Raw genomic sequence first — 12,317 nt, 5'->3', positions numbered from 1 at the left:
AGAAGCATTATTCTGCAGAAATACATGAAGTTGGAAGTGAACTACTAGAAATGTATTCAGATGCTGAGGGATATGACTAAGAAAAGTTTAACTGAACAGTCTAAAACCGTCTTTGGTTTGTTTGTGGTTTAGGAGCAGAGGCAGAAGAGGATTTGAATGTAACTTGTGCAAATGCCATTTAAAACTGATATAGGGAGAAACAGAAAAAATCAAAGGCTTTGAAGTAGAACTAGCCAGTCCTCCCCTGCATAGTGAACATAAGCTGTTAACATCCTACTAGAAAGCTGCATTGAAACATAAGTTTTACAAAGATATGTTCTGGTAAGATGCAAAAAAGGTGATACACTTACCAGCCAGAGCACATGCATCAGCTTTCCCTCATAAGGGATTGGAGGGGCATGCTTTGCTTCTTGTGTGGGTGTACATGTGGCACAACGATGGATGCTGCTGCTTCTAAACCTTATTTCTGTATGTGTTGCAGGGGAAGCTGAGAGTATGCCAGTAAGGGAGGCTGCTCTGTCTAGCTGCCAGGTGGCTGACATAGTCAGGTGCATGGTGACAAGTAGTTTCTTTTGATCTCTTGCTTTGAAGTGGGCTATGGTTCTTGTTCTGTGAGTTAAAGAACTGCATGTGTTTGTCATCAAGCAGTACTGCTGTGTGTCACTTCCAGTTTGATTCCTGTGGGTGGTGGCCCTGTTTCTATGCTTCCTGTTGCACACCCCCCCAACTGGAATGACTGAGGAGAGTAGTGCCTTTGAAATAAGTAAATTATGTTAGGCTGCTATGGTTTTCCTCTGTAAGAAAACAGGAATAAATTCAGTAGAATTAAGGCAAACTTTTAATTCAAAAATATGGAAGGTGATAACTTAGGCTGTGCGTCATTCTCTTTAAGCGAATAATTAAGGTACGGAAACCAAAGCGAGTAAGGAGAATAGTGTCAAGATGAAAAAGGTATAAAGACTCCATAAACTTTCACCAGCAAAATCTCAATTTCAAAACAAAATCTTTAGAAAAAGACACTTGAAGTGTCTTGCCTTTCCTCCCTGTGCAGGAATATATATACACATGGTTTGATACAAAATTTTCCATCTTGTGGAAAGTGCAAAATAAGCATCTACTGCCCATTCTGATTGGTCTGAATGTGGTACAAGCAGAGAGCAATTCTCAACCACCTCTGCTGCTTTAGTTCAAATTGCAACAGCACAGCTCTTCCCCCATTGTAGCCCAAGGCCTGCTGTAACCTTGCTGAGGGGAGGCCTGGTTCACTTCATGAAATACAACAGCAACTCTTTCCTGCTACAGCAGGTACAAAATAGATTCCTGTTTGGAGGATACTGTGAGGTATGGGCTGTCTCGTGGTTGGAACAAAACTTGTATAGATGGAATTACTGATGCTGCAGCTGCTTAAAACAAGGGAGAGTCCACATAGTATCCCTTAGGATAGAGATACAGGGCTGCTACAACATCAGTTTCACTCTAATGCTAGCACTGAAGAAGCATTATTAATCTGTAGTTGTGGTGAGTCTCACTTCAGGTAAACAAAACTAGACAGACATGGCAGTGAAAACTAATAAGCAGTGATGTTCATGAACACAGCTGTAGCAGGGAAATGGGGGATTGTAAATATGCTAAATTTCTGCCCTGACTTGCTGCTGTTATCTATGGGTATGTGATTTGTCACTTGCAATCAAGCCAGAGTCAACACCTGTTTGGCAACAGCTTGATGTGATTGTGTAATTCAGCTGCCTGCACAGGCTCAGTCTAAGGTTGATTTTAGAACAGCAGCACTAGAAAAAGTGCTTTAGAAGACTGTTAACAAAGTCCTGCCTCTCTCAAGCTGCAGGTTCTTATTAAAAGTTCAATTATTCTTAAGTAAAAGAGGCTCTTGGCCTGTCTAAAATTACTCTGAAAGGACTCTGATATTTTGGCAGTACCTGTTGCAGTTCCAGTCCTTAGCAATGGCTTCAGGAGTCAGTATGCTGAGCAATGAGTATTAGAGCCCCTCTGCCTGGAGCTGAATGTGGTATTCAGGCAACTGAGATAAATAGTAGATAGTTAATAGATTAAAAATCTGGCTGTTGGCAGCCCACAGCTGGGAAGGGGCACCTGCTGGGAAGGGGCACCTCTAACCAGTGCTGGGCTTAGGGCACTCACCTGGCTGGGGGAAGCTTCAGTTTCAGTTCCCTCTCAAAGAACACAGGCATCTATCTCCTTCCTGAAAGAAGTCTCCAGGATAGTGCTCACTCTGTTTCTGTTCAGGGCCTGAAATTGCTTTCTCTGTCTCCTTTCCAACTATACTTAAACATTAACTGGAATGATTAGATAGTAACTTCAGCTTTTGTTATTAAGCCTGTCCCCTATGTATGAAGAAAAGTTTGACCACACAAACAGTGCCATGTGCCTTCACATCACTGGTTGCAGTTATGTTTGCTATTCAGGCAGTCAGTTTCTGGGAGGTGTCAAAGTTTGCTCCTTTTTAAAATACTTCTGGGGTTTTTTTTGTTACTCTTCTGTGGATAGGTGCTGCTTCAGTCACTCGTGTGGCATGGGTATGATACCAGCACAAGTAATGTGCCACAGCTAAGATTCAAATACTTCTTCCAAGTAGATAAAAATCTAACAAATAAGCTCAAGCTCATCTTCAAGCTGGATGTACAGCTCTTAAAACTGTGGGACAGCAGTAGTTTTTAGAATAGCATTGTCAACAATATTACAATAAGCTATGCTTTCTACAAGTGCATTAATGATGCTGTCAAGAAGCACACTGGATTTACATTAATGATGCTGGGGGAACAAACATTACTATAAGGTTGCATAGCAGTTAATGGGTTTTTTCGTTAACTTGCAGTGTCATTGCTGTATGCTTCCATCTGCTCTGTGGTGGGGAAAGGTACAACTAACTGCAGAAGTTACTGTGCCTGTTTTTTAATCTAGCAGTTGCTATCTTACAGCTTAGAACAACACACTATAATAAAGGGAGTTTTTAAAAATTTATAGCTTTCTTCACATATTACCACATGAAGAATACTGCCTACTGGTAAACACTCTGAACAACCTTGTTAGCAATGGCATTCACATGAGGACTGCTTAAAAAGTGACCCTGTGGAAGCCAGTGGGAATTGGGAATCCCAACTGGGATCTTCCACAAGCAGTGGAAGATCCCCAGTGGAGCCAATCGGAAGAGGCCACACTCCTGTTTCAGTTGCACGATGGGTACATATTTAAGACCAGTTTATTGAAAGAGCAGCAAGGAGCCTGTTAACATTTCTCAAAGGAAGGGCAACAGTGCAGCTCAGAGCAGTCACAAGCCTGTTCTCCCTGCTCCTGTGTGGCACAGCTTCCTGCCAGCGAGGGACTCTGTCTGCAAGGAGCCCCACGTGTGGGGGAAAGAGAAAGGCAAGAGCCCAGTAACCCAGTGGTGCCAGGCACTTGAGGGAGCATCAGCCTGCAGAAGTCTCCATACTGAGGGTGAGCAAAAACAACTTCATCCAGTAATCTCTAATTAAGGCAGCAAACCAAATGAACCATACAAAGGTTAATACTCTGCTGGTAAGACTCTTCCTCTTAATTCTCAGCTAATGAAAGAGTGTAACTGGAGATGAACACAATACTTCTCTATTATGGTCTCCTGGAAGATTAGTATTTGCTGCAAATACTCTCTGGTATATCTAAAACAGAACCACGTTTGCTAGCAGATTACATGTGGAAACTAAAAAAAAAAAACAAACCCTTAAAAATGCTACATTACAAACTACTACCAGCAATAGTTTGGATTTTAAACATATAAGAATATAAAAAAACCCCTTACATTTGACTGTTTTCGTAGTGACCCAAAGGTATAGAAACTAGTTGTTGGAAGCTGGATTGCTGCTTGTTCAGCTACTTTAAAAGGTTATGGTGTTTACTGCTGCTTAAATATGCAAACTGAAATGCAACTACCAGGCTAGTACCAAATCAAGGTGAAATTAAGATTAAAAAAGTAAACATCAGGAAGGGGATGCCTAAAGATGATGAAGCTTTTTTTTTTCCCACAGCAGGCTGTAGCAAGGCTTAGAGGCTAGCATTGAAGATTTCTCCCTCAGTTTACACACAGCTGAATTAACCCCTGCTCTTTGCATGTGATAGCAAAGAACCTGGCCAGAGGAGGCATTTATAATTTGAAATATTTGCAAGACTAAAAATCAATGATTCATTCTGCTTTATTTTGTCTGCTTCTCAGATGAGATTTTCCAGAAATATTTGCTACATGTTTTTCCCTATTTTTCCAAGAACTTGTGAAACACAGGTAGACTGCAATCTGGTAAGCTAGCAACACAACAGCCTTCCCAGGGCTTCTTTGCACGTAACCCAGACTGTGTTTTATCATTACAGAGGTTGAGTTCTAGTTCATAGCTTAATAGTGACTAAGTGATACACTTCAGTACATGTAGACTGCAATCAAAAAAAGCTTTCTCTGTATAGTATGTATTTCTTCCCTCTCCTTCCCTGTTTCCATCTACTGGAAAAAAAAAAGACACAAAAACCCATAAGCCCCAAGCCCTTCATTCAGTTCCAGTACATAGAAGAAGCGAGCTCCCAGTAGCAGAGCTTGCATTTGGGAGGAACAATACAAAACCTTCTATTGCTACCAAAGCTGTTCAGTCCCATACATCCTTGCTTAGGGCTAGCTTTCAGGTATGCTCCATACCATTCCTTTGCTGGCCTAAAGGTGAGGTTACATCATTAAACCATCCTACCCCTTGCTGAGTTTTACCAGAGCTTGAATCCATTCTTCACACTCCCTTGAAAAATCTACAGGTATACTCAAGCTGCCATTGGCCCATCACACAAACTATAGAAAACTTGAAAACTGTTGATGAAAATCAGCACATCAAAAGCAAGACAAGGTTGGGGGGGTGGGCAGGGAGAAATTGAAAAAAAGTCCTTTCACCCCACCATTGATATAGGCCATTACTGCTGCCTTGGAAGCTTTGCTACTCCTAGCAAGTCTGTATAGCAAGACAAAGGTCACTACTGGAAGCAATTCTTAAAATCAGAGAGCAAAACAGATGACAACTTTCCTCATCCCAGGAAGAACGCTGGGCCACTACAGTATCATATTCTGCCTGCTATGAAACCCCAGGGATGTCTCCAGGTTTGTCTGGTGAGGAAGTCAGTACAGAGGTGAAATCATACACTCTATTATGTTCCTTGGGGTGAGGTGGCTTACACACATCAGGACTTCCCCTAAATGAAATTTTAAGCAGCAATGGGTTAGTGCTGTTCAAGCATGTGTCAGACTTTTTAAAGCTCCTGGCAAAGAGTAAAGTGCTTGCACTAGAACAAACAACATAGCTTAGAAGGGTCAAATCAATGTAGAGCTCTGGTGCAAATTTATCTTCTGACAGCCAGAAATCATGTAAGGGTATAATTAAAGGCAATAATTTTTACAGTTCTCTTTGGTTAAGGCAAGGGCTGGCAACTTCCCGAGTCCTCTCAGCTCAGAAGTTAATGTTCAAAGCAACCTGTGCTACCAACAGCAACAACGATTTCTGACAATACTTACAAGCCAAACTGCACGGTAGAGATACCAAGAGAGATGGCTTGAGGCCACATAGCACACTTTCATCAATTGAATAAAATGAAATCAAACAGCCTCAGAAGAACGATGACTTCAAATTCTTTCCGAAATCTCTCTTCAGCAGAGGCACTGGGTCTTTTCCACACTTGGACTGGCAATCACTGGCCTGGAATCAAGATAGATGCTGTTCTGAGGGTTCTCTCCGTGGAGCTGTAAGGTATTTCGGGCTATTAGCTCCTTAGCCATTAAGGTGAACACCTCTTCTATGTTTTGAGCTTCTTTTGCTGAGGTCTCCAGTACAGCTAAGAGCCCATGCTTCTCTGCCAGTGTGCAGGCATCTTCAAATAGGACTTGGCGCTTATCCAGTGAATCTGATTTATTCCCTTAAAAGAAGGCAAACAGATAATTCAATAATTTAGTCTCTCAAAAATTAATCTTTAAATCAATACATCATTAATTTTGTTAAACAATAGATTTATTTTAGGGATAAGAGTTACTGGAAAAAAACAAGGTGTGAGCACATCAGAGCCACAAACATACTGTGGATCAAAACTTCAGCTAATCATATGATGATATCAAATGAGTTAAAATCCAAACAAAAACTAAAAACCTGTGTTCATCTAATTACTTGCTGTAGGTTGTGGTGCCAAATGATTACTTGGAAGCAACTGTTAGTCCCTATTCCCTAGTGTTTTTCAACATTAAGTAGCATTTAAGCTAAATATTTTTAAAAAAAGAAATCTTTTAGCTATAGTGATTGCACACAGTAAACCAAAGCAACATTGCATAAAGGTTTATTCCTCACTCAACCTTCAGTGGAAGCCACATGTGTTATGCTATTGTCAAGCTACCTTGACACATCTCGCAGTGGATGTTCCGCTCTGAAGATCTGAAATGTTCTAGTCTAAAAGCAGATCTCCTCCAGAAAATCCCCACTAAAACCCAGGAAGAACCTGCTCAACTGTTGATCAGATTTTAACATGACCTATTTATATAGGTCAGTCATTTTAAGATGATGTCAAAGACAAGAATTCACACCAGCTACCTTAATGCTTAAAATGTACACTTAAAAAGTTCCTGTAGATTCCTATAGATTAAACTTTTACTTGAAGCAGTTTAGTTAAAATCTGTCAGAAGTCATGAAATGCCTCAGATGATAGATAAAATACCTTTGTATATTTAAGTAGTTGCAGCACGTGTGAAATTATCATCAGTTCTGGTACATGCAGTACCTGGCTGAAGTCTACATTCATAGTTTCAAGTCAACCCTTCATCAAATTCAGATCTTGAATTTGAAGCATATATAAGCCAACTCCCCTCCCCCCCCCGCCAAGTCCCTTTCAGTTTTTCTAAAAGGAGAAAAAAAATAAAGCAACCACTCACCTCACAAAGAAAACCACCACCCCCCAAAAAATAACACCTTGCTTGAGGGTTGAGTTCTTAAAAAAAAAAGCCCTCCCTATTTCCTCCTTCAGTTCCAGATGGGAAAGTTCAACTTTTTAACCTTAGGCTCATGCTAGAAAGGTGGATAACATGACTATATGTTATTAAATGTACAAAGACTTCCTGCCAAAGTAAAGCAGTGAGCACCAGCTTTGGAAGAAAGCATCAAGCTGGATCCTTGACAAAAGTTTTATTTTTACCAATTTCAGAACCTCTTTCTTAAAAACAAAACAAAAACAACCACCAGCCCCCAGCACACACACAGATAGTTCTTATTCTTTAGATTCATGAGACAAGTTAGAAAAATGCTACCAAAGTTTAGTGATTTTTTTTTTTCCTCCCCCTTCCTTACTCACTGCAAGCACCGCAGTTACATGCAGGTCAGAATTTGTTGTTTGTTTCTTCAAAGGAAGAACAGGAAGAACCACCATGGCAGAAGTTAAGTAATTTGCTAGGAGCACAAGCAGAAGGTCAGGTCCCATGCCTGCTGTGCTGTGGGGCTCAGCGCTGCCTATCCTCAAGAGCCAGTTTGGGCTGCATGCATTGCTCTCAGCACAGTGGAACAGACAGCAGCAGTGGAATGTAAATAAAAGATCTGTCATTTTACTACACCAGTTCTTTCATTTGCAGCTTCTTCCTTGGGAGGAGGGAAGAGCAACAATAACCTGAAATACAAAGGGAAAGAACCACACCGCTTCCTGCCAGCTCCATTCTCAGCAATTTCTACCCATTCCTTTCCTCAAGGGGCAAAGTTTCCTGAATGCTAGTGGAATAAGCGAGGAGGAGGAGGAATGCAAGCAGTCTACTTCATGCTCTGCAAACGCCATGTCCCCATCTACTGTCTTACCTGATCGGAGTCCCATTACAGAGCAGTGTGCATGCATAGCAAAAGAACAGAGAGGAAAGGTGAGAACCAGGAGTTGTGTTGTGCTGTGCATTCCCCTTCATCTTGAATTACTGAGCCACTGAATTCCTGTGCATCAGGAGTACAGGGTCAGACTTAACTGCAATTCTAACCTCAATAAAGTTGTCCCTGCTTGCTAGACTAGCAGCAAGTTTGTTGCACTATTCCAGCAGGAAAGAAACAAGTAAAAAGGTTTCACTGCCTGCAATGGGCTTGGTCCCATCAGGAGCAGGCTGTGACTTTCCTAATTTTTTAATCTTGGATCAAATTGATACAATTTCTGATCTATTTTAATTACAACTGAATTCTTCTTCAATGCATAGTTTATAGATGCTTTAAGAGGAGGTGGGGGGAAGTGAGGGGTGTTTTATACACTTATTAAAAAAAGCTATACAACATAGTATTTAAAATTAGATTCCTACCAATTAACATCATGACCAAGTTTGCAGCACCATACTTTTCAATTTCGTGAATCCAGTGAGGAATGGATTCAAATGTGGACCTCCTAGTAAGGTCATAGGCAAGGATGGCCCCATGGGCACTCCTGTAATAAGACTGGGTTATTGTCCGGAAGCGTTCTTGACCAGCTGTGTCCCACACTTGGATCTGTAAGAGAAAGGATAGAAGTTGTAAAGACCGGCAAATGCTGCTTCCATCAGCATCTATGGTTTTGAAATCCCTTGTCCAGAAGGCAGCTAGACCTGTCCCAGCTCACTCCACTACACCCACATCGCAGCTTTGCCCTCTCTAGATCTGAAGGGACATTTACATACCTTGTAAAGACAATGTACACAGACCAAAGAGGAAGCTGCAAGAGTAAACCCAGCTTTGCAAAGAGGCCAATAATCCCAGTTTCAACAACCATACTAAATGATATAGAGCCTTGCAGCCTTTTAATAAGAAAGGAAGAAAAGCCAAGAAGCCCTCATGCAGGGCTGGGCAAAGCAAAGCTATGTGAAGGGCAGGCATCTGAGCTTTCATCTGGGCATGGAGGTAACTTCTAGCTAGCAGTTTCTTCTGGTGTTTATCTTGTGAGTCTTCATCTTCCCTCAGATCAAGCATGTGTCAAAGTAGAGCCTTTGCAAATTAGAGGGTTCTCCCTCCGCGGTGTCCCAGCTCAAACCCCCACATTTAAAGGAGGGACGAGACCTACCCTCCAAACCAGAGCCGACTATCAAAGAACCCCCTGCAAGGAAAGCATGAGCCCTCTCCACAGGCAAACCCAGAGAAGCCAGGAGGGCAAGCACGTACCCCAGTTAGGGTGACTGCACCCCCCCAAGGGCATCCTCCTGAGGGAAGATCCCCTTGCCAGCAGCCCTGGTCAGAAAGGGCCGAGCTGGAAACGCTGCCGCCAGGGAATGGCAGCGCGGTAGCAGGGCTGCCCCCGGGGCCCTACACTGGCCCCGGCATCTCACCTTCACTCTCTTGCCGTCAATGTCCATGGAGCGCACGGTGAAGTCGACGCCGATGGTGTTCTGCTGCTTCTCGTTGTACTGCCCCGTCTTGAAGCGGTGCACCACGCAGGTCTTCCCCACGTTGGAGTCCCCAATCAGGATGATCTTGAAAAGATAGTCGAAGGCATCGTCCGCACCGGAGCTGGAAAAAGGCATCGCGGCTCCCAGGCGGGCCTGTGGCGGGGGAACGGGGCAGTGAGGGGCCGCCCCGGCCTGGCTCACGGCAGCCAGGACCCAGGGAAGGAGCCCGAACCCCTGCCCCGAGCAGCCGCCTGCTCACCTGTTAGCTCACCTGTTAGCGCTCACCTGCCGGGACAGGTAGCGCCCGCTTTGTACACGCCCTGGCCCTCTCAGGGCCGGTGGGAAATGTAGTCCTCCTCCTCCTCCTCTTCCGCCTCCACCGCCGCCTTCCCTGCTCCGCCCCGCGGGCTCAGCCAGGGGGGCGCTGCCGGCGCCGCTCGCTCCTCGCCCCCTGCCAGGAGGAAGGCGGAGAAGGGGCCTGGGGGCAGAGCCCTGGCGGCGGTCGGGGGCGGACTACAACTCCCGCCGCGCCCGCTGGCCCCTCCCGCCGGAAGAGCCGCCGCCCGCTGACTTCCCGAGGGCCGTGCTGGCTGCCGGGCCCGGTACGCGGGGGCGGGCGGTTTCCCCCGGGGCGGGGGAAGGGGCGCGCGGGACGGGCGGCGGTTCGATGGCCGTGGCGGGCTAACGGTTGCGGCGGAGCCAGCGCGGACCCTGGCGCTGCCGGCTCGGCTCGGCTCGCCGCCCGACTGAGGACGTGGCCGCTGGCTCACCTGTGCCGGGCCCTGGGCGGGTGTTCGCTGAGGGGGGAGTAGCCGCGTCCTCATCCCCTGCCTCGGCGCTTCAGCGGGGCAGCCTGCGGCCCGGCCGCGCAGCGGGGCGGGGCAGCCTGCGGAGCCGCTGCCGGCGCTCTCAGGGGAGCTCTGCTCGCCGGCGGCAACGCGGCCTGGGCGCCGAGCAGGGCCGCTCGGCACAGGCCCCTTCCCGCGGGAGTGGGGTACTGTTGGAGCGGCCCGCCAGGCTGTCGCCTCCGCGGCGGGCGTGACCGCGCTGGGATCCACTTGGTGCTCGGAGGAGTCCCTTTTCTTCCCAGAGGGCATCTAGCAGGGCTCTCGAGTTGACCGGCTTGTGGTGGGTGCCAGCTGCCAAAGGCCTGCCTGCGTTTGGATTTGCATTCCTTTTTTTCTTCTGTCTGGAAAGATGGATTATCTTGAATACTGTGTTCAGCTCTGGGCCCCACGCTACAAGAAGGACATTGAGGTGCTGGAGCGTATCCAGAGAAGGGCAATGAAGCTGGTGAGGGGTCTGGGGAACGGGTCTTATTAGGAGCGGCTGAGGGAACTGGGGTTGTTTAGTCTGGAGAAGAGGAGGCTGAGGGGAGACCTTATCACTCTCTACAACTGCCTGAAAGGGGGTTGTGGTGCAGTGGGTGTTGGTTTCTTCTCCCAAGTAACTAGTGATAGGATGAGCGGAAATGTCCTCAAGTTGCGCCAGGGGAGGTTTAGACTGGGTATTAGGAAAAATGTCTTTACTGAGAGAGTGGTCAAACACTGGAACAGGCTGCCCAGGGAGGTGGAGTCACCATTGCTGGAAATGTTCAAAAAACATGTGGATGTGGCACTTCAGGATATGGTTTAGTGAGCATGGTGGTGTTGGGTTGATGGTTGGACTTGATGATCTTGAAGGTCTTTTCCAACCTTAACGATTCTGTGATTCTATGGCATAGAAGAGTGGGTTTTGTTTTTGTTTTTTAAAAAAATCATTTGTTTGCATTGCACTTTGGAAGTCCCAGGAATGTTAATTCTCGTCTTTCCTGCCGGCTTTGGAGGACAACAGAGTGGTATTAAGGAAGTTTATTTTGAACTTAAGGTGGCTTCTTTTGACCTTATGTGAAGGGATAAGGGAGAATGCAGAAAGCTTAACAAAAGCTTGTTCAATGTATTGGTTAGCTGGAGGTAAATAGTGCGAAACAAGCAGACAAGCCAGTCTAATACCCTAAAAGCGGTCCTCTTCCTTTCTTAAAGGCTTGTGCTTTGCTGCCTTGAATTTTGTCGTTTATCCTGCCTCCCAGTTCTTGCTCCCCCTCCACTACAAATGTAATGTGGTATTCTCAGAATAATTAGAAGACTAATTTGTAAGGATAAGCTCCTAGTTGCATGCTTTTCTAGCCTAGGGAGAATGCCAATTTTGGGTATAAAAAGGACAGGATGCAGAAAGAAAAAAAGGGGAAACAAACTATTTCATACTTTACACTGTAAGGATGTTAAAAGTGTCATCTGGTGGCAGAAGGCCTTCTAGAAAGCTGAGACTGAAAAGCTCTGAGGAACAGATAATTTCAACAGTAATATGTCGCTATATAGAAAATGCTATTAAAAAAACAGGTGACTTTAAGGTCAAAACCAGGTCTTAGCTTTAAAAAGACTTGGTATCTTGGACAAACAAGATCTCTACTTGTGTATGTTGACATACAGCAAGTAGTAAATCTTGTGCTTCGGGCTGTGCACTGATTACCCAAGGAAGGAACTTTTCCCGCTGCATTGCACAACTGGCAGTGTTTTGCTTTCCTCCGGAGAACTCTCTTACCCGCTGTTGCCTAGCAGGAGGGCAGGGAGAGGCAGGGAAGGAGAACGAGCTCTTGTGTTTGACCAACAGCCTGCGTGGCTCACAGGCCTGTGAGGACTGTGGTGCTGGGAAATTGGAGTGCCTTGGGTTCCTTCTTCACGCAGCGTGTGTGGGGGACAGCCCTGAGCAGTTTTACTGCTGCCCAAAAGGGAGTAGCACCATGTGATACTTATGTGGGTGCTGAGCTTTCATTCACTGATGTTGAGAAATGGTCTGGGACCACAGGTGGATGTAGTTTCAAGACTGCTTGTGAAGATGCCTCTTCTAGGCTTAGCCTTGCCTTCCCACAGCTCCTACTGGAGGTGATGCCCCCCCC

General features: G+C 45.6%; 1 protein-coding gene across 1 annotated transcript; it reads right to left on the bottom strand.

The window, feature by feature from the left end:
* Positions 1-5,677: 5,677 nt before the first annotated feature.
* RAB19 (RAB19, member RAS oncogene family) lies at positions 5,678-9,589 on the bottom strand (the record flags this gene model as incomplete). Its single annotated transcript, XM_082000573.1, has 3 exons — positions 9,323-9,589; positions 8,330-8,513; positions 5,678-5,943 (listed from the first exon to the last, which is right to left on the bottom strand). The coding sequence occupies exons 1-3, from the start codon at positions 9,515-9,517 to the stop codon at positions 5,678-5,680; spliced, it is 645 nt and encodes a 214-aa protein (XP_081856699.1). The 5' UTR covers positions 9,518-9,589.
* Positions 9,590-12,317: the final 2,728 nt, after the last annotated feature.

Source organism: Phaethon aethereus (assembly GCF_964289735.1).
Source record: "Phaethon aethereus genome assembly, chromosome: 1".
Lineage (NCBI taxonomy): Eukaryota > Metazoa > Chordata > Aves > Phaethontiformes > Phaethontidae > Phaethon > Phaethon aethereus.
This window is presented reverse-complemented; position numbering and strand designations above follow the sequence as displayed.